The sequence below is a fragment of the Lutra lutra genome, chromosome 16, assembly GCF_902655055.1.
Source record: "Lutra lutra chromosome 16, mLutLut1.2, whole genome shotgun sequence".
Lineage (NCBI taxonomy): Eukaryota > Metazoa > Chordata > Mammalia > Carnivora > Mustelidae > Lutra > Lutra lutra.
In genome coordinates, this window is record NC_062293.1 from 32,208,153 (window position 1) to 32,229,773 (window position 21,621).

The 21,621-nt window shown below is 51.2% G+C and overlaps 1 protein-coding gene across 10 annotated transcripts in view; it reads left to right on the top strand.

The window, feature by feature from the left end:
* Positions 1-21,401, top strand: part of MSI2 (musashi RNA binding protein 2) — a 387,830-nt gene extending 366,429 nt beyond the window's left edge. For 2 of the 10 annotated variants that reach the window (XM_047707078.1, XM_047707081.1), the window contains exons 12-14: positions 14,698-14,906; positions 16,763-16,835; positions 19,275-21,401. In XM_047707078.1, coding sequence (XP_047563034.1) covers positions 14,698-14,906; positions 16,763-16,804 — 251 coding nt within the window. In that variant the 3' untranslated portion in view covers positions 16,805-16,835; positions 19,275-21,401. The remainder of the gene's footprint in view (positions 1-14,697; positions 14,907-16,762; positions 16,836-19,274) is intronic. The other 8 variants (XM_047707082.1, XM_047707083.1, XM_047707084.1 and 5 more) reach the window with 5 other exon arrangements.
* The last annotated feature ends 220 nt before the right edge of the window (positions 21,402-21,621 follow it).

Genomic DNA, 21,621 nt, shown 5'->3' on the forward strand with positions numbered 1-21,621 from the left:
CTTGAGGGTGCGGGGAGCCCCAAAAGCTGGTGAACCCACATGGTGGTGAGAGTCATCAAAGGAGCACGGGCCTTGGTGTGTCGTGACTCCTTACGTTTCTGCAGAGGTCAGCTGACCACATCTCTGACCCCAGCTAGCCCAGGAGACAGGCAGGAAGGCAGAGGTTTTTGGCCTGGTGTTGTGTGTTTGGTTTTGAGGAGAAAGCAGATCTGCAGAATGGTTGCATGACTTACCCAGAGTCACCCAGCTGGTTACACGGGGAGCAAGGCTTTGGTGAAGGATGAAGAACCCTGACCTTGAACCCAGGTCTCTGGCCTCCTTTAATAGCCTTGCAGAGAAACCGTGTTTGTTCGTGAAAAGGTCACCTGCTACCCAGATGCCCTCGACATGTGGGGTGTGCTGGAAGAGCCCAGGAGCCTGGGGACCCACGCTGTGTCAGCCAAGGACTCAGGCCCCTAGATCTCACGGGTCTGTCTCTCAGATATAGGTTTCAGAACTGGGCGCATCTACCACGGAATTTAGTTCAGCAGATAGGTACTAAGTGGATAACAACAGTAGTTAATTAGTACTTGTGGCAGGCACTGTGCTAGGCTTGAGTCAGGGTGCTTTGGGCTGGATCAGAAAACCCAACTCAGCATGGTTGAATGTCATGGGGGACTTACTGGCCAACATCCCGGGAGCTCCCTGGAAGAGCCGGCTTCGTGTGTCAGACTACTGGGCTCTTTCTCTGCGGTTCCCTTGGCTTTGTCCTCCTCTTTGCTTCCATATTGTCTTGATGTTGGCTTTCCTACAGTAGCAAAATGGTCACAACAGTCTCCTGCTTCATGCCAACCTGCCTAGAGGAAGAGGGGGTCATCAGATGGTCCTTAATTCTAGCAGAAGTCCCGAGTTTTGTGCTGCTTGGCTAAGGCCTGGTTTGTGAGAACCAGTCACTGAGGGAGGGATCCAGCCCTCTCTGAGCCGACTAGCAGGAGAAGGATGGATTTCCAAAGGACAGTCTGGGTGCAGATAAAAGAGGGGAAAGGAGAATGCTGCTGGGTGGGCAAGCACGAAGCCCACCACAGCCCTGGAATCTCCTAGATGAATCCAGAGCACAGTCCCTGCGCTCAAGCGTCTCCCAGCCTAGTGTGGAGGCTAACGGGTACTTCTGGTGTGATGGCAAACGTCCAGTCACAGAAAGGCACAGAGGAGAATGTAGTTGGCTTCGTCTGGGAAGTCAGGGAACGTTTCACAGGGGAGTGACTCTTTCCACTTTTACAGGACAAATAGGAGTTCCCCAAGAACCAGAGGGAAAGGCATATGCAAAGCCCCCGGAACCCAAAACAGAGGAGTGACTCTGAGGCCCTGCAAACGGTTCGCAGCAGCGGGAGAGTAAAATGCACTGGGGGCGGATAGGGGGCCCAGGGTGGTGGGCGGCTGCAGTGAAGCTGCTGCTTTCACGCAGGCAGCTGGGAGCCTGAGAGAGGCCTGAACCTGGGAAGTGACCTCAGATTTGTATGTTAGCCAAGTCTTGACAGCAGGGTGGACTAGGGAGGTGGGACTGAAAGCAGGAGGACAAGTGACAGAGTATGCAGAGTAGACGCGCCATAAATGTTTGCTTGTCACTGCCTAGGAAGAGTGGCTTCATGCCTTTAGCTCTTACCCATTATCTGATGAACTCTGGGCTCAGCATCGTGCTGGGGTCGGGGGTGGGACACAGAATTTCAGGGCACAGTCCTTGCCTTCCACAAGCTCCCAGTCTTTTGGGGGAGGACACAGCACACAACTGATAGAAGAGCTGGTCTTCAGTGAGAATGCACGGCCACTGATCAGAGAGCACGCAGCAGCCAGGGAGGCTCAGACGGGAGGCTGGACACAGCTGGGCCCTGTGAGATTTGTGGTGGGAGATGAGAGGGCATTGCAGGCGAGAGGACTTGGGTGAAAGGTTGGCAGGGGATGAGCATCCCGTGCTGGGGCAACAGTGGGAGTCTGTCTGGTTGGCAGTGGGGGTAGAAGCTTGATGAGGTCAAGGCAGGCTGGATTCTCAGGGACCTTGAAAACCCGATCCCTATGGTCATGTTGGTGGGAAAGATTCATATGCCTCATGGCAGTGGAGCTTGGTAAGGACGAAACTAGCTAAGGAAGATCAGCCTGGCAACGGTCCCACAGAACAGAGCTGGACCCCTCCCTAAGTCCTGGGGCTGGGGTTGGCTTCATGACCTGGAACAAGGAGCAGGGCTGACACGAGAGGGCATTCCCTCACAGGGCTCCACCTTAGTTTTCTGTGACTCTCCTTCCCTTTTGCCAACAAGTTGTTATTCATTCCCTACCTGGGGCTGTTGGTCCCCACTCCTGGGCCCTCATGACAGCCACTGCCAGTCTACCTCCCTCCGTCCTTGTCTTTGCTCCCTCCATTCAAATTGGCTCAGACTGCCAGGAAGCCATACCTGATTAACCCTACCCAGGTGTCCCTCCTCAACACAACACCCTGTCCTCGGTCTCCTTCGTGACTGGTGAGGTTTTCTGGATGAAAGGCAGGGTTCTGACTCTATGGAACATGTTTTGCATATATCTCCGAGTGGTGCCCGCCTTCTCCAACAATATAAACCATTCAAACTCCAGGAGGCAAAGTAAGCCTCATTCTTAGTGTAGATGACTAATTATTTTGCAATCGGAGAAAGCAGAAAATAAAGGGGCCCTTTGTTCCTGGATGCTTATTATAAATATTAATAAAAAGGTCTCCCCTTGCCAGCTTGGAATCCTGCAGAACAGGAGGTGGGCAAATAATGCTTTTGAAAAGCTGTGATTGGCTTTTGGAATTAGATCTGTCAGGATGGGGGAGCCACGGTAAAATCCAGTCTGTGGCATGAATAGGAGGGTTCCGGCAACATTATCTCAACATTCACACCCACCTGCAAGGTCCCGGAAGGGAAAGATAGCTTGCAAGTAGTTGATAGAATGCTAGAGACACTTCCCAGCCAATTTTAATACATGATGATGATACAAGTAATATGTTCGTAATAACTTCTGCATTATGAGTGAGCCAAGTGCTGTGCTCAGCCCACCTGCCTTACCCCATCTAATTCTCCTAATCCTATGAAGAGTGCACTATCATTCCCATTCCCATTTTTTAAAATCTTAAAACTGTGGCTTGGATAGCTTGTCAGAGGTAGTAGAGACAAGACCCGAACCTGGGTCTGTCTCATTGCATCTGTGCTCTCAGCCATGTCAGTGGAAGCTCTGTGGTGCCAGCCCTTCCGATTTGTGAGCAGAGGTCTGCATTTTTAACACACACTCAAGGGCAAACCATAGCAGCCCATCAACTTAATTCTCCTATCCTCCGGGGAAGAGAGAAGCCAAAACCATTTACAAGAGGCCTCAGGAAGCATTATATGCACATTTTGCACCTGCTTCTGCTGTTGCAAACTTAAGGTCATGGTGCTGTCTGGCTTTGGCTGACATTTCTGATCTGGCTTTCAGTCCCTGAATCCTTTTCAGACCACAGGCAGACAAAGGAGCCCCAGAGGAGGCGTGGTCGGGTAAAGGAGCCAGCCTGAAGGTTATTATAGTTGAAAGGAGCCTTTAGCTAATACAGGACTGGAGGAAGTTAGCCACTGCCCAAAAGAAACTAGAAGATGGAGCAAGGGAGGGCCTCTCTGGGCAAGACAGACCCGCTCCCTTTCCCCTTAGGGATGAGTCAACATCCCTTCCTGTGAGCCGTGAGGACTGAATCTGGAAGGTCGCTGGGAAGCCCAGCCTAGCCCCGGGGCTGGGAGCGGATTGGCCGTCCAGTTGCTGGGGCTTTGCTTTGGACCAATGGCCGTGGAGGGGCGGGGCAGGAGGCGGGAGCAGCGGGACCCTCGGCCAATCGTCCTTCAGGGAGGCTGGGCTCCCGGTACTATGGCAACCGCGAGCAGGGGCTCATTTGTTTTGTAGATGAGTAATTACTACGCAATTAGAGAAAGCTAAAAATAAAGGGGCCCTTTGTTCCTGGTTACTTATTAATATTAATAAAACGGTCTGTCCAGGTCTGTGGTAAGCAATCAGTGCAGACCTGTGCGCCTGTGGCAGAGCACTGTGGGAGGCAAAGGCTGCGCAGCCCCACTTTCTTCTCTCTTTCTGGAAGTCGTTTCTGACTGTAACCTGCCAGACGGTTGGCTTTTCAGGCCTTGGGGGAAAGAGAGGCAGAGTCTTACAGACACGTGGGACCCAGGAGGCCCTGGAGTCAGGCTTCAGTTAGGCACCGACCCAGGTGGAAGGGTCTGGCGGTGTCGACCCAGCCTCCAGGAAAGGTCATAGCACGGCAGCCAAACCGGAAAACCTGGACCGATGTGGGAGGATCCAGTTTTGCCCTGTATCCTTGGCCGCACTGTTTGACTTTTCTGGGTCCAGACTGTTCTGGACCCAGTAGTCTTCAGTTCCGAAACCTTCCACGGAGGCAGCCCCTGAGATCTCAGCGTCTTTCGAACGACCTGGCTTGGATATGACTCGCTGGAGGGTTACACTGGGTTCGGGGACTGGCCCCAACAGCTGTCAGTGTTCTGACCTTGGGACAGAAACAGCTCTGAGGCTTCCCTTATATCTCTCTCACCTTCCTAGGGGGCGAGGTTGCCTTGGGGATTAATCAGTTAAGAAAAGATGATAAACAATTTTTTTTAAAGATTTTATTTATTTGACAGAGATCACAAGTAGGCAGAGAGGCAGGCAGAGAGAGAGAGAGGAGGAAGCAGGGTCCCTGCCCGATGAGGGACTCGATCCCAGGACCCTGAGATCATGACCTGAGCCAAAGGCAGAGGCTCAACCCACTGAGCCACCCAGGCGCCCTAAACAATTTTTTTTAAAGAGGATGAGTGCATGAAGGAGTGGGGAATCGGAATGACTCAATTCCGGTCTAGTTCCAACACTCAGCAGGCTGGGTGATTTCAGAGCTTCAGACTGGAGGGTGCTTAAGGACCTTTCAGCTCTGTAGCTCGAGGTGGATGCTGTTTCCACAGCTCTCCATCCCTTGTCATGGGGGGGTGGTCAGCAGGTGATAGTGACAGTGCCTTAAGAGCTAAGAAGAGTGACTGGAGAGAAAGCCAGGGGATTCCAGGTGATGAGAATGTGTTCAAAACCAGTCAGTGCTGCATTTTTTTTTCCATGCATGGAGGCAGTGAGAGGGACAGAAATGTTTCCAGAAACTAGGGTATCACTGAAAGAAACTGGGGTCAGATTTCCATCCTTGGGTGTGGCTGATTAAACATTTAGGGTTTGGCTGTCTGGGTGGTATTTATTAATAAAGGCGGACCTGTTGATAGTTACTGCCGGTGAGCAGATCTGAGAGACCGGGGCCAACACGGTGGTTCGGGAGCTTTGCTGCTTGTTGGAGTCACCAACAACTCACTCCTTGGAGAGTTTTTTAAATTCCTGGTATCCAGGCCGCACTACAGACCCATCAGCTCAGAATCTACCACCCGGGTGAGCCCCAGGCCCCAGTAGTAGTGACAGCTCCCTTGGTCAAGTCCATCATGTAACCGTGGACTCAGGTACCATCGGCTTCCTGCCAGATGTAGAGCCTTGCACCAGCTCTGTGACTTTGTCACCGGTGTCCCTACCTCGCAGTGTGTACATAGAGCCCAGCCAGCTAGCTCACCCCCACCTCCTCTGGTGACCAGGAGAGCTGGCCTGGATTCTCAGCCCGCAGCCGGCTGTCCTGCCCGCAGCGGGTCCTCCCAGCAGGGCCAGGAAGTCCATCCCTCCAGGGCAGGCTGAAGGGGTCTTTGTCCTCACAGATGGATTCGAGGACACTGTCCCGGCTGAGATTAAGAGCATGTTCATGTAGAACCAACGGCCCGAAGCAGCCGTAAACATGGAAGCAGTCGCCCTCCTTGACTGTCTGATGAATGGGGGCCTCTTGGTAAGGTCGGAGTTTGTTTGTTATTAAAGACCTAATTAGAAACATGAGAGGGAGCTGAATGGCTCTGTGCTTGGCTAATTAGTGACATGTATGCGCCTGCTTTGAACTTCAAGGACACAGAGCTATTAGTGCTTACATCAAAAATGGATTAAACTCCTGTGCCTTTATAATCATTAAAGACAGGCTGCTTGAGTGGAAAGCCTTTCGTCCAGGTCTTCGAAGGGCTGCCCCTTGGGGCGGCCCCCCCAACCCGTCCCCCCTGGTTGTGAAGCCCAGAGCAGTGAGTTTCCATGCAGCGGGATGGGGCAGTAAATACTGATGGTCCTAGGGCAGTCCAGCTCCCCACAGGATGGCCCCCAACAGAACACAGTGCTCTTTTGGGCCTGAGACCAGGCCTCTGGGCACACATTCTAGAGGAGTTCCTTGTGGGCGCACGTATGGGAGGGCTTCCTTTCTGTCTGGCAGCGCCCTTTCCTCCCCACCCTGACCGCAGCCATCCTGCCTGCCTGCTTTGTTCCACCCAGGCTTGTTCTGGGATGTGGCACAGAGGAGGGCGGTCTAGTCCTTCGGGAGAGACGCTGTCCCCTATCTCCTGTGGCCAGCGTGGCCCAACCCCAGGAGTCCCAGCCTTATGGGGGAGATGCCACCACCAGGGAGCTTCCAGGGTGGAAAGGGCAACAGAGCCCATGTCTTCGGGAGCTGGCACTCCAGCAGGGAAGGTTTGGTGTCTTGTCCTTGTGACCTGTCTAAAGCAAAGAAAGATCGAGATAAACCTAAGGTGTCCTGTCAGACTATGATGCAGGGAAGGACAGCCGAGCAGCGGGATTCTGTTTGGAGAGCAGCTGGGAGTTGCCTTAATGTGAGCGCTGGGTTCAGTCTGGTCAGAGACACTCCTGAGACCCGTTCCCTCCCTGCTATAGCCCTCAGTTTCCTCATCTGTAACCCACGGTGATAGGACCCATCACCCAGGTTGTCAGGATCGTGAAAAAAAGATGGCGTTGAACACCCACACAGTAGGTGCTCAGTCCATATTAGTTCCCTTGCCGGCCTGGCACCTTTAGAAGCCACAGCTTCTAGAACTTCGTGCCTCTCACCTCCAGACCCTATTCTGCCCACAGTAGTAGGAGGCTTCCCCCGCTCCACCTTCCCCGACTGGGACAGGGGATTACCAGATTCTTTTGGCGCTTTTTCCTCACGACTGCGAACACTACAGGTACGCAGTGCTGGCCTTGGACTTCATGATGCTTTCTTTTGACAGGACGTAGTGCGGGGAGCGCACAGCGAAGCTGCAGTGGGGAGGGTCACTCACAAGATGCAGGCTCAGACCCGAGGCCTGTGGCTGAGGGCAGGCCAGCTGGGAAAGAGCGAGTAAGCGCACACAGCCCAGCAGCACAGGGGGTGGCTGGATTCCCAGGGGGAAAAGTCAGACCGGTTTCTTTTTTGACAAGATAGAACTGGATGGGCCTCAGGGACACAGGCAGTCCCCAGATCAAAACGAAGCAAGGGGCGTTCTCGGGGTTAAACTAGGAGACGCTGCCGGAGCCGGGCAGCCTGCTGAGGTCCCTTGAGCTGGTGAAGCTGTTAGAACCCCACAGACAGTTCCATTTGGCTCAGCCTGTGCCAGACAAGCCCCAGTGACCCACATCATGGCCCTTCCTTTCCCGCCCCCCCCCCTCCCTCAGACACATGCAAACGAGGGCTGTCCCTCAGTACCCTTGGGGTCTGGGAGAAATGGGAACCTGACAGTGACTCCAGAAAGTTCCTTCTTGGCCCTCACAACAAAGCCCGGTTTTTTTGGCCATCAGCCGGAGGCCCACTCAGGGCTAATCCATCTCCAGAATTTACCCCATAAGCTGGTGGCAGCTAACCACTCACCCCATCCTCATTGCCCCCCTTCCCCACCAACCCCAGCCTGGTCCTCTGTGAGGAGGAGACACATCCACAGACCCAAATCAGGGCTGATAACAAAAGAGCATCAAGATAGAGAACAAGCTATTTATTTTCCATTGAGATGGTATCTCCACATGATATCGTCCTAGCCACAAAGCTTTCCTCAGGCACGTTCATTCTGGGTGTTTGGGGCTTTTGCCTCACACTGATCTGCGTGGTAGCACACATCTCCCAAGTTCCCCTCTAACACGTGATGGGAGGGCTGCTGAGCAGCCAGTAGTGAAGTTGGCTCTGCAGAGGGGCGTGATTTGACCAGAAGCTTCGACCATCATTCCACGTAATCGTTAGTCCCAAGTCCTTGGTTCTGCAGCCCGTGCGTTCCCTACTTAAGATAGGCCCTCGGCAACCTGCAGACATCAGCACCAGCCGCACAGCGGTGCGAAGCGGGTTAGGTTTTGAGAGAATAAGCAGAAACTGCAATCTTACAAGACCGTAGCACCGCTGTAAATGACATCCGGAGTGTTTGTGACACTGACTTTCCCGTCAGCCCCGTGCATGAGCAGACACTGTCCACATGTCCTGTGCAGTATTTAAGATGAGCCCGGCATCCCTGGATTTGTCCAGACTTGTTGCTGTCGGACTGAGTTTGTACCTCTGTAATACATTCGGTTTGTGTATGGAGACAGGGAAAAGGAAATGTCATTGCATTACTCTCTTAATCCTCTCCTAGGTTTGAAGTGTTCCTTCCCTCACTCTTCTGGAATAGCCTGAATTTCAGCAGATATATATATGTAGATATCTATCTATCTATCTATCTATCTATATAATATTAAATTGATTGTCCCTGCATCTGGGTCCCTGAGCTGATTTGACTCTAATTTACTGTGTCATACCGTTTTCCCAGGTTGGATGTAATTGCTGGTCCTCTCTAGGTCTCCCACCTTCACACTAAGCTCTAGAAGGAAGGTTAGAGCCAGGATCCCTGGAACCTAGTGTCCAGGCAGACTGCAGGCATGTAATTCCTCCTTGCTCTGCTGGAGACATGCTGTAATAATTCACAGCTGAGGATTTCTCCTTCCGTGAGCAGGAACAGGGTTATCTTTCCATGCTGACCTTTCGCATTTGACCATCTGCATTGATTTATAGTGGGCCCTACTTTCAGAGGGCACCGAGAATCAGAGCGGGGTCCTCAACTCTGTTCCCAGGAAGGCCTTGGCTGCCCAGCTGCCATTCTTCAGAGCCCATGAGCAAGGAGCGAGTGGCTGGCTGTGAAGAGGGACCCGTGAAAGTCTCCACTGTTGATAGCCAATTGGCATTACGGACCCAGCATCACTGGGCACCCAGTGTTGTCGGAGAGTCTTTTTTTTTTTATTTTTAAGATTTGTTTTTAGAGTGAGAGCATGCATGAGTCGGGGTGTGGGGGCAGAGGGAGAGGGAAAAAAGGAGAGAAGCAGACTCCCCATTGAGCACGGAGCTGGACACAGGGCTGGCTCTCTCAACCCTGAGATCATGACCTGAGCTGAAATCAAGTGTCAGACGTTTAACCCACCGACCCACCACGGTTGCCCCTGCTGTGGAGTTTTTAATGAAGGCAGATAGAAGCATGATAGGGACAAGGTGGAGGTAGAGGGAAGAATTGGAGGGGTGATGACCTTGACCTCTTTTTTTCCTCTGGCATCAGCCTGTCAACATAGCCCCTCTACTCATTCCCTTTTCAGTTTCTTTACCTTCTTTAAAACAAAAAAAAAATGTAAAATCCAGTGTGATGAATGAACACAGGCCTGCCTTCAAAGAATATCACAGGGGCTTCTGTTCCCGGCCCTCCTATCTGCCGGGAGCTGGGGGTTGGGAATGGGAGCCCTGACAACAGACAGCCCAGACTCCCTTCTCGTTGACCCTAAAGTGCCCTGTGTCATGAGCTCTGTTTCGGCAGCACAGTACCATCAGCTGGACTGGGCGAGGACGGGCCCACCGTTCCCAGTGCCATGTCTTCAGCAGCCCACACCCCGGACATGTGCTAGGGGCCGTCAGGTTTTCCCATCCCAGATGAAACCTGGCAGCGGCGTATCATTCACAAAGTAGATGACTGCAGTTGTCTTGAAGGCTGGCCCTGCCCTTTGGTGACATGTGAGACCCACCAAACCACGACCATGGTCTAATAGCTGGGACTTGGCAGAGCCCCGGCGCTTGTCCCGGATACTTGGGCTGAGCTCAACTAGAAAGGATTTTGTAAACAGTTCCTTCCTCTGAATCAGTAATCATCCAGTTTTCAGGTCTTGGGGCAAGACACTCCCAGAGGTGTCTATCCCCATATACACACACACACACACACACACACACACACTCTCTCTCTCTCTCTCTCTCTCTCTCTCTCTCTCGGGCTCTAGCTTTCTGGGGCAGGTCCAGGGACCCTGCGGACATCGGCACTTTTGTACTTTCAAGGCTGTTCTTCCCCACCCCCAAGGACCAATTCTGCTCTCAGCCCAGCACCTTCTGGCCACAGTTGGGCAGAGCCACGGGCAGAGCCACAGGCAGACCGTGTGCCAGTGGGAAGGCAGACTCCTCCCTGGGTTTGCTTTAACACCCTGAGGTACCCATGAGCTTTGGATTGAGCTCCTGTAGGTATGGGCCTTTGTTAGGGTCTCTGGGGTAAGATTCCCTGGGATTTCCTGGCTCGGCCATCAAGGTCTTTCATCCCCTTGCTAGGCAGAAATTCCTCCTTTAATCCAACTCAGAATGCCTCCCACTCTAAGTCAAATGCATTTCCTCTTGCTGGCCTCAGTGAGATTCCCCACCCTTGCTTTCCTGTCCCCCCGTGTCTCAGAGTCCTTCATCCGGGTACAGCATGACTCAGTGCACTGGGCCGGTGAATTGGGCCCTTTTGTAAACCACTTCCTGATTTGTATGAATTGTGTTTTCCTGTATCACATTTTCCTAAATCTGCCTATGGCACCTGTCTTACTGGGCTCTGCCTACAGAACTATTTTAAAAGTTAAAATAAGTTACAAAGTGCTTTCTCTCTCCCATCCTCACAGAGCCCACCGAGAGGCAGGCAAAGGCAGACCACACTCATGTGGTACAGATGAGGACCCCGGCCAGCCAAGGGGCTTAGCCCGAGGCCCACGGCTGGAAGGTCAGGGCTGGGGTCCCACTCAGGTCTTCTGACTCCAAGTCCAGTGTTCCCTTCTCTGCACCACAGCTGCCTCCCTAAGCATACCAGCTGCCTGGACCCGGAAAGTGCAGGGGACACTGGGGACTGGCAGCTGGGGGCAAGGGAGGAGGAACTTGCCCAGAATTAAACCACTGGTGGGGGTGCTGCCCAGAGCGGCTGGCAGGCATGTGGCCCTGCTCCCCACAGCGAGCCCACAAATTGCCCACTTAGTGCTCACAGCTTCTGCGAAGAAATGCCAGGGTGTTCACAAGACGGTGTCCTCTCCTGGGACGGGAGTCGGGGTGTCCCGATTCGTAAATCTCAGCACTGTTTATTCAGCAACACATACCGAGACCCTCTCTCTCTCCACACGCATGCACGCGCGCGCGCGCACACACACACACACACACACACACACCCAGCTGAGCAGTACCCAAGGTACTCTTGCCCGCTGAGGGTGCTGTCCTGTCCTCTCTTCCTGCCCCATCCTGGTCTGGGGGACTATTTCCAGCCCTTCCAAAGGAGGCTCAGTGCCTGGGGAAAAGGAACCCTCCACCAAGATCCTTCCCCAAGCATTGCAGCTCCAGGGCTGCTTTCTCCGCCTGCCTACATCTCGCTCCGGTCACGCCCCTCAGAGGGAGAGAAAGGGTCCTCAAATGACGCCCCTTCCGGTGTAGCCAGCCGGTGTTCAGTACGAACTTCCCAAAAGAAGAGGACAACCTTGTCCCTAATGCCCTCCCCCCACCAGACAGAAGGAACAGCTGCTGACAAGTTTGCATGCCAAGTGGCACTCCCACCTCTTTGCTAAGCAGTCAGGGCTGTTTGCTTGCTGTGCATGGGTGTCTGGATGGGCTGTCTAGGGACTTGAACCTGCTTTCTGGAGCCTGGGTCTTCTCCTACAGAGAGATGAGGAGGGAGTTGGCGGCTGCAGAGTACTGAGGCCTGACATCTCCCCCCCACCCACGCACGGAGCCAGCTGCTTGCTGTCTGCCAGCTGCGCCCTCTGGCGGGGACCCGAGGCCCGATCTTGCGCCCCTGGCTGGGGGAGAGCCACAAGGTGACTTTGAGCAGGGATCAGGCCCTGTGAGGAGAGAGTGTGTAGCAATATGGGACTTGGGGTTTCCAAGCTGTCTTCTCATCGGGTGCCTTCTTCTCAGGGTCATTTGCTGACAGGTGATTGAGCAGGGAGGGGTGTTGTAGGCTAAGAGGGGCTGCTTACTGTGAAATCCCTTCAGACCTCCTGGGCGCACAAGGACTGGGAAAGGTAGCTGGGATGGCAGATCCCACTGGCCCTCTTAGCTCCTAAGCACACAGAGGGGACTGTTTCTGGCCAGCATCCTTCTATGGGCCTGCTACATCCTGTCTCCCAGGCTGCTGCTTGGGATCGGTCTCTGGTTGGCTTTCCCTGCTGAAAGGAGCCAAGATCAAACCCCCCTTCTCCCCAGCCCCGAGGTGGGTGGGCCTGCCTACCATCTTCTTGCATTTTCATCTGGCCAGAGGAACAAGAAGCCAAAAAAATCTTCCACTGTGGGGTCCCTTCTCTAGCTTCTCTTTACCCTGAAACAGAATTGGCTAGTTACTGTGCATAGTGGGGGTCAGCTGCCTGGGTAGACCAGGAGTCCACTGTCTGAGCTCGCTCCATTTTCCCTAGCCCAAAGCAAAAAAAAAAAAAAAAAAAAAACCACGTTAGACCAAGATAATTCTGCCTTTGAATATCTCAGCTTGGTATTTGCCTCCATGAGTGAGAAAGGCCAAATGTTATCTGCAAATTTAATCTCCTGTATTCAAAATTCCTGCCCCCTTTGTCTGCTCCATTCGCGCAGATCAGCCTTTCACTTGCTCTAAGCCTCTGTCGTTTTTTTTTTTTGGTTTTGTTTTGTTTTGTTTTTTTCTCTTGAAGCTGTTTTTTCCATTGCCAGTTGACTCATTTCTCAGCTCCAGCTTCCAAGGGACCTCACCTTCGAGCTTCCTGCCCCAAGGGCACTTGGAGCTATCAGTTTCCCTTTTCTCTGCTCAGTCAAGGGCCAGATGCCGCTTGGTTTGATCTCCTTTCTGTCTCCGTCTCCTGCCAGCCTGGCGTGGGCGCATGGGCAGTCTCTTCCCACCCCGGGCGCACGCTGGTAAAAATCAATGCACATCTGGCTCTTCGAGGCCTGCCAGAGGTGGGGGGCTGCAAGCACAGGCCCCTGGGGCCAGGCCGTGGCCAAGAGCAGGGCTGCAGATGTTGAAAGCACCTGGTCACAGGTCAGAGAGGGAAATGCCATGGGAAGCAGAGGGAGAAGACTGTAGTGAGAAGCAGCCCCTTGGAGCCAAAGTCATGGAAATATGTAGTGTCCAGATTGTCTCGTTCTTCTGCGTGGGTTAGCTGTAGTCCCGAAGGGGCTGGCCCCAGACTCACCTTCAGCTTTCAAAATCAATGAGAACCTACTTCGGCAATTAAAAAAAAAAGAACAAAAACCCAGTTTTGGAAAGAAAAAGTTTAAGCGCCTAAGGGGAAATGAAAGATGAGACCAAATTAACCTGGTTGCCGCTGTGACCCTCACTGAAGAAGGAATGATGGAATTTGGGGGGCCGGGGCGGCGCTACGCCCAGGCAATGTCTCCTCCCTCTGCCTCTCCTCACCACCACTCTCAGGATCTGTGGCTGTGAAGGCGCCTCTCTAGAGCACAGGTGCATTCCGAGCTCTTTATCTCAGCCTGGAGTTCATAGGAGACTAACAGAAAGCAGGCATTTCGGTCAGATATGCTGTAGCTGTAAATTGGTCCAGTCGGTATGCTCTGCATTCACACTTCTTTGTCTTTTTTTTTTTTTTTTAAACAAAAGGAAAAAAAAGTTTAAACCCCCCCCTTTCCTTCTACTGCAGGAGGTGAGTGCGTGGGTGTCCTGTAGAACCATTGGCATTCACCCAGCTTCGGCCCCAGCCTTCAGATTTCGCCATCCCCACCCCACCCCCTCCCTCCATCCCCTGCTCTCCACCCCAGAAGGGGACCCCTCGCCACCATCATTACAGTTACGTTAAGATGCCCAAATTTTCCATGACATATCCCATCCTCTGACCACGTTCAGTAGTGACGACTTTCATACAGGGATCTAAATGGGGGTGGGGGGAGGATGTAGCCAGTGGGGAGGCGGGAAGTGGTTTGGGGGCGGGCGGCTGGAGAATGGAGATCTTTTTTTGTTTTTTCGTTTTTTTTAAACAAATTTGTCATTTAATGGATCCAAAAACAAGAAAAAGCGAAACCAAAAAAAAAAAAAAAAATTAAAATCCCTTCCCCGAAAGATTTTTTTTTTTCTCCTGGACACAAATTGCCTTGTTTCCTGTCACGTTTTAATATCAATATTAACACAATGTGTAGTCTAAAACTAGTTCCTTTGTAGTTTGCATGGGATGTGAATGCTGTCTCAACGTGCCCAGATCTAGACAAGACTGCATGAGCACCAATTCAGATGTGAAAACCAATCTCTCTCTCTCTCTTCCTCTCTCTCTTCCATATATATATCTCTATTTCTCTTGTGATAATTTGGTGGGCAGTGAAGCACCTCCGGTTGGTTGCTGTAGTGTGTTGAATGATTGTTTTTTTATTCTCTCTATTTTTGGAGCTCCGAGCTTCTTAGTAGTAGCCTGGGCTGAGTATTCTTGAGTCCCTGCTGATGTTTTCGCATGGCCTTGGTTGAGTGTTAGAAGTTGGGCCTCAGCTGTTTTTCTCGAGTGTTTGGCTTGTAATGACCGGTGCATGCCTGGCTTCTGGCCTCATACCCAGCTCTATTCTCTGCACACCAGTCCTGAATAGCTACAGTGCTCAACCGAATTTTGGCGCGCCCGCTTCCCCGGCAGGCTCCAACCCCGCGCGGCCCGGAGGCTTCCCGGGGGCCAACAGCCCAGGACCTGTCGCCGATCTGTACGGCCCTGCCAGCCAGGACTCCGGAGTGGGGAATTACATAAGTGCAGCCAGCCCACAACCGGGCTCAGGCTTCGGCCACGGCATAGCTGTAAGTACCTCCCACCCCTTCCCTCCCGCCATCTCCTTTCCCGCCTGTCTCCCATGGGAGAGTGTGCCAGAAGAGCCCAGGGTTGGGGGCTGAGGAGAGGACAGTGGGTCCCGCGCCACTCCCATCCACTTCCGCCAGCCACCTGGGGCTGAAGTTCCACTGTTTGGATTTTTCCTGAGCAACCTGCGTGCGGCCATGTGATGATGGAGTGGAAGGAGCCTGGGCAGGTCAAGTTCAGATCCCCACTCCATCATCTTCAGCGCATGCAACCTTGAGCCCCTTATGTAATCCGTCGGAACTTCACTGCCCCGGCTGCAAAACAACAATTAAGTATGCCTCCCTCAAAAGATGGTGTGAGAATTAATGGAAATAGGGTACGTCACCTGCTAGCACATAACAGGCCCTCAGGATGGGCCCCCCTGCTTGACCCCTGCCTTCGGGAGACAGCCATGTGGGCTGAGACTTGAGGAGCTGGAGGACCCTCCCACCTCCACCTCAGAATAGCAGCCTTGGTCAGTTGAGTCCCCAGGCCTGAGGTCCAGAGGTAGCACTTGGCCCCGGGACCCGGTGTGGGGTTCACGCTTCCTCCCGGGCGGTTTCCTCTGCTAATGTTTCTTACAGTTTCCAGGTTCCAAGTAAGTTCCCATTTGCGTTCTTTAGCCGCAGCCCTGCGGAGGCCAGATGCATTTGATATTTGTAATGCTCTGTGGTTCTATAATCTGACTAATCCAGGCAATGGAAATTTGCTTAACAGATTTGCATGCTGTTTTCAGATTGTATTGTTCTTCCCCCTCCTGGTGTGTGTGAGCATGAATGTGCCTGAGCCCACTCGCTCCATGTTCCTTCCATTTGGGAAACCAAAATTCGGCCACCCTCCATTCTAGTCAACCTCAGCATTTTGTAGGTGGTTTGGTTTGGGGGCTAAGATGGGAGTGTCTGCTGTTCCAGGTCCGTCCCGGCCAGGTTAACCCTGCCTCAGGGGCTGAGCTGGAGAGAACAGAGCAAGTACAGGCTGTGTGGGGCACTGGCTCCCCGCCTACTCCCCACCCCAGCACTGGACGCACGCGCGCGCACACACACAGACACACACACACACACGCAAGAATGCACACATACAGTCTAACATGTGCGTGTGCGCTCTTTCACGTACTGTCTTATGCGTGTACACACACACACACACACACACACACACACACACACACGTGGCCATCACCCCTGGCCGGTGCAGTCTGGGTCCTTGCTCTACTCCATTCCCAAACCAGTATCACTGAAGTCAGGAGTCCGATGAGTCAGATCCCCGCAGGTGAACTCCAGCACCGAGTCCGCGGTAGCAGTATTCTGTTTCAAGCTGCCCTGTTTGGGAGACCGTCTGTCACCACCCAGAGCACGACTCGCTTCCATTCACAGTGCCTGGAAACACAGACCCGATTTGTTCTTGAAAACCTGGGTCTCTTGACCTGTGGGCCGTGGCGCTTTTCTGAAATGACCACACGTGGCATCACATTTTGTCTGCGCTGGGCTTGCTCTCTCCCCAGCTGGAGCTGTCGGGACTGTGGGCAGAGACACTGGGATCTTTGCCCTCCAGGGTCAGGGGCAGCAGCGCCCAGCATTTTGGGCCGAGGCCTCCCTTTGCCCTCAGCCACCACCCCCCCGGTGCACCTGGCTCTCGATTACCCCCTGGGCAAGCAGACGGGCTTGGGTTAGGGTGTGGGGGCCCCTTGGGGCGCAGTGTCTCAGAATTACATATTCATGCTGGCAACCACGGTCTAGTCCTAGAGATAATTTCCTTTCCTGGAATATGACAATCTGTTCCCGTGTATAGCGTGCTGATGACCTTAACAATTGTGCAATTTTAGGGACCTTTGATTGCAACGGCCTTTACAAATGGATACCATTGAGCAGGTGCTTCTGTTGCCAGCCCACTCTGAGGTACTACCTTCTCTGCCCTGTGTCCCCGCCCTGCCGGGCACGTCGCACCTGTGTGTGCCCCGGCGTGCAAGTATGCACAGGCCCTGGCCTCATCGCGCTGGCGCCTCTCTCTCCTCCTCCCCGACCCCTTGGAAGTGGGGTGGGGGCCAAAAATCCAGTCTTTTACTCTCTCATCCCTTTCTCCAGCTGTAATCATGACCCCTACCTGTTTTTTTTTTTCCTTGATTTGAGTCTTTTGATCCCTTATCTTCTTCCCCACCCCTCATCTCTCTCTGTCTTGAAATTACGATCAAGAGTGTAGGAAACTGGAAGGTGATCTCGTGCTAGATCTGTCCCAGGGGGACAGAGGTAGGAGAACCCCAGGCTTCGGCCAAGCCGGGGACTGGGGCCAACCCTCCAGGGTCCCGCAAGATGGCCTTTCAGGTCCCTGGATCCTTTCGGTCCCCCAACGCTCTCTGGCTTTGGCTCCTGGGGTTCATGCAGTCATACAGCCAGACTCCATCTTTTAGTGAAAAGAAAACATTTTTGCCAGTAACTACTGAGTAATTATCCAGATTACCGCACGAAAAGCAAATTAAATTAACGACATCACCTGCGTAACATGGATTTGGATCCCTGCCAGTTTCCTAACCTTTTAAACTGAGCTCAAGTTAATTAAACATTTTTTTTTAAATCACTTTGATGGGGATATGGAAGGGGCGGAGTGGAGGAGAAGGGGAGGCTGGGGCAGTCAGTGAGGGAGCCTCTTGCCACAGTCTCATTGGAAAATAAGTATCTGTTGCTCTTGGGAAGAACCCCAAGAAGGTAGAGGGGTTCTCTCGTGAAAGCTGAGTGCATACTGTGTTAGCGCGTTAGCCTGGGGGCTTGAAACGTGGGTCTGTCTCTCTGGAAGGGAGAGGGTGACAGCTGAGGCTGGGCCTGGGTTCCCACTGGGGCAGAGTGTGCTCTCCCCCACCCACCCCGGGAGCTGGGACAGAGGAGAAGCGAGGCTGAAGATGGACTTGCCACTTTGGTTTGCAGTTAATGGGACAACTCTCTCACAGAGGGGGGTCACTCTAAGCCCCAAGTCAGCCAGGACTCTCGAGGGTGGGCCCAGTGGAGAGGACCAGATTGAGTTGAGTTCCATAGATCTCTCTTGGATTTCTCTACTGTTGCTGCTAAGGAATCAGCTCAACTAATGCAACTGCCTCTCTTAACCAAATAAAGCCCGTGTGTGATTCTCCCCACCCCTCACCTCCACTTCCCTTCGAGCACTGACCCCAGCCATTGCTGGCCAGAGCCAGAGGCCACTAACAGTTTGAAGGAGAGCTACTCACTACTAATTAAGCTGGGTTTGGGGGCCCAGGGGAAGTAAGGTTCCTCTGAGCAAAGGGGACTGAACTCCCCAAGAACTCTGGGAATTGGAGGTGGTTCCAGCCCTTTGTGGAGTCAGATGAGGAAGGGATGGAACAGGTAGGGCACAGCAGGTCCCCGCAAGGTCAGACCCCGAAGCTGCCGTGCCCCACTGCCCTGGCGCTCTTCCTCCCCTGGAAATGAGGGTGGGGTAGGGCTTCCCACCACAGCCCACCCTCCCTTCCACAGCCGCTGTAGGAGCCGGGGGAGGGCAAGGCACCCACCCCATCCTCCTCATCCAGCTCTAGGACCTGGTTCCCACAGAAGGGATATCACATTTGAGAGATTGATAGTAGCACCCCACCCCCAAGATGGGATCACATGTACAAACCGAAACACACAATTTGTCCATAACCGAGGTTTCCTTCTCTGACATTTAGTGCCCTCCACAAAGGAGGCGCCCAGGCTTGATTCAGGGAGACTCAGCAAGTCTGTGTGAGTCGCGGGTCTCTCTTTGTTTACTGTAACCAAAGCTGGTTATTTGTTGCATATGTTTTCCTGACTTCAAGCCCTTGATATGAGATATAATTTTTTTAGATTTTTTTTAATTTGCATTTTCAGTTATTGGCAGTCATTGACGGTATTTGATAAAGCAGCTTTTTTAAACATTTGGCTTTGAAGACCAGAAGTTTAACCAGAATTTAAAAAAAAACAAAATCCCTTGTCAGTTTGCAATTCACCAATGGAGCCGAACACCCAGCGTGGCCACATCTGCTGACCACATTTCCTGCCACTGCCCACCCCCAAGAATTCAACAGTGCTGTAGCAAGTCAGCGGAATAGCAAATCAGCAAAAATGAGTGGCAGGGCTGTCCGCTCCCCAGTGTCAGGCATGGCGAAGATGCCCGATTTTCCAAGCAGTGATCCCAGGAAGCTGTTAGCCCCACCGTTTCCAGTCATGAGTTGAGCAGCCTATTGTAGTTCTACCCTGAAAGCACTAGTTAAAAAGTTGGACTAAATAGTACATCTGCCTGACACATCTTCTCTCTCCTCCCGCTTCCCACTTTATGTTCTCCTCTGGGCATCCGTGACCTTCCGCACCCTGCAGAGCATACCTGGATGTCCAGGCAAGACTGGGCGAAGTTTCTGAGTGGCCCTTTGTTTAGGTGATGTCATCAGACCTGGACCCCCACCAGCCTCACTCCCCATCCCAACCAGAGATGGCTCACTTCGGATCGAGGGTTGACTACATCTCATCATCTCACGAATCTGCTGTAATATAAGACAACAGCTTTTAAATGTGTATATAACCCATGATTTTTGGTTTTGTTTTGTTTTGTTTTTTTCTTGATGGTTTCCCATCCTCTTCTCTCCCCCACCCCCGCCCCGCCCCTTCTCCTTTTAAATCTCTTTGAATCACATTTGGTAGTGATTTTGACTTAGTCCGGTAGTCATATAGCTTTAATATCTAGTTAAAAGCTAACCATAGTATAATTGTTATATTAAGGTATTATTTTTTTCTTAAAAAGATTTTTTTTTTTTTTTTGCTTGTTTTGATTCTGTTCTCACTTTTAAAGGATGCTGAGATGGTAATATTACTCTCAATATTTTGGTACCAATTCTGAGACTGTATGGCTTTTCCGGTGGAGCGCGTACACCCGCGGAAGCAAAGTTGTGGAGCGGGAGGTGGGCATCAACTTTCTCCTTTGCGTCGTATAAGAAGTGAGATGTAGTAGGCTAATTAACAGACTCTATAGCGGTTCTTTTTTGTGACGTCTCTTTGTTAACCTAAGTATATCTATTTTCGGCAATAAGGTAAGGACGACCATGTTTTGAGTGTCCTCCTTTTCTATAAGTGCTTTTTTTCTGTTGAAAGAGGTGATATTATAAGGTTTTTTGAAATTGTGAATTCTAAAAAAAAAAAAGCGTTGTAAATACAATTCCATTAACTACATAGAAACTATTAAGAAAGAGAGAATCAAAAAATATTTTTGTGAGGGAGTCGGTCCCAGGCAGTTCGATGCTCTGTGGAGGGAGGAGGGGAAGGCATGATAACCCAGTCAGTTCCCAGGAGGAAGGACACCCCTGTTGCCAGGACCACCCCCCGGGAAAAGTTAGAACACTGTTTAGCTCCTTCTGTCTGTGTGATAGACCTAAGAACTGTATTAGTGTCATACCAGCATATTAACCTCTCGTCTGTGCACAGCTTCAAATGTTACCGTCTATTTAGATTTTTATTTAAAATATGAAAAATTGCTTTTCCCAAGACGTTTTTTAAAAACAAAGCTACAATTTTAATATTTAACATATTTAAAGTTTCAAAGCACACCTGTTTGGCTTGGGTGGGGAGGGGGTGGGGGGACATTCTTTTTCAGTCTTAATTTTTAAATATTTGATCATTTTCTATTGTCCAACCATTTCAGCACCTCCAAAGGTCCCTAGGACACTTGGCCTCTCTTTGCTTCCCTGCCCCCCACTGCCCCCCCAAGCCCCGGGGAGCGGGGGAGGGGGGCCCTCGGGCCAGGGGCGGATAAGCCTGCATTAATGAAACCTTTTCTCCATTTACTTCCTATTTACAAATTAGGAGAGTAACCTTTTTTGGTTTATATATTTTTTTTAATACCTCAGTGCTGCAAGTATCACCAGAGAGGCTATGGAAGAATTTTTTTTTTTTAATTTATTGTAGATGTAAACAGAATTTTAAAAATAAAAAAAGTATAAACATCGCTGCACTGTGACTGGTGGGAAAAACTGACAGTTTCCTGTTTGCACATGTTTAACATTTGGCTGTTATAATATATGGTCCTCGGTTGGGGAAAGATACTTATGATGAAGGATATTTTTTAATTTAACTTTTTTTTAATATTGGTAATAGGTCGGCAACAGCAACTCTAGAAGTACAACTCAGTAGATGGCATTAAAACATATTGTAGTGTGGATATATATTTTTTTCTTTTTTAAAATGTGATATTGATGTTTTATTAATATTTTTTAAATTGTTACGTTTATAAATTTGGTACTTAAGGCACAGCCAGTATGAGACACTGAATGCGACATTTATTATAAAAAGCTGCTGCACTCCTATTTTTATAAATTTTACTAACAAAGTAGACTAATGTAGACTTTCACAGACGTGGTAGGGCAAAAGCATCTTCAAACAAAAGGCTCCAAAATGCTAACTCAGAAAGAAAGAAAAAAAGCCTTTTTCAATTCTAATTAAACAGCAACAACATTTTTTTTAAAAAATCTGTTTTTCCGATTAAATGTTAGGTTGTTTGGTGAGGGGTTTATTGTTTTGTTTTTTTTCTTTTTTTATTTCCAAACAACCAAGTTGAGTAAAATGCTGGGCGCTTTTAGAATATCAAAACTTGTTCGAGGGATAAAATAACAAAATAGAAAAGTTTTATTAAAAAAAGAGAAAAAAGACCATAAATTCCCAGAAATTCAGTGTCTAG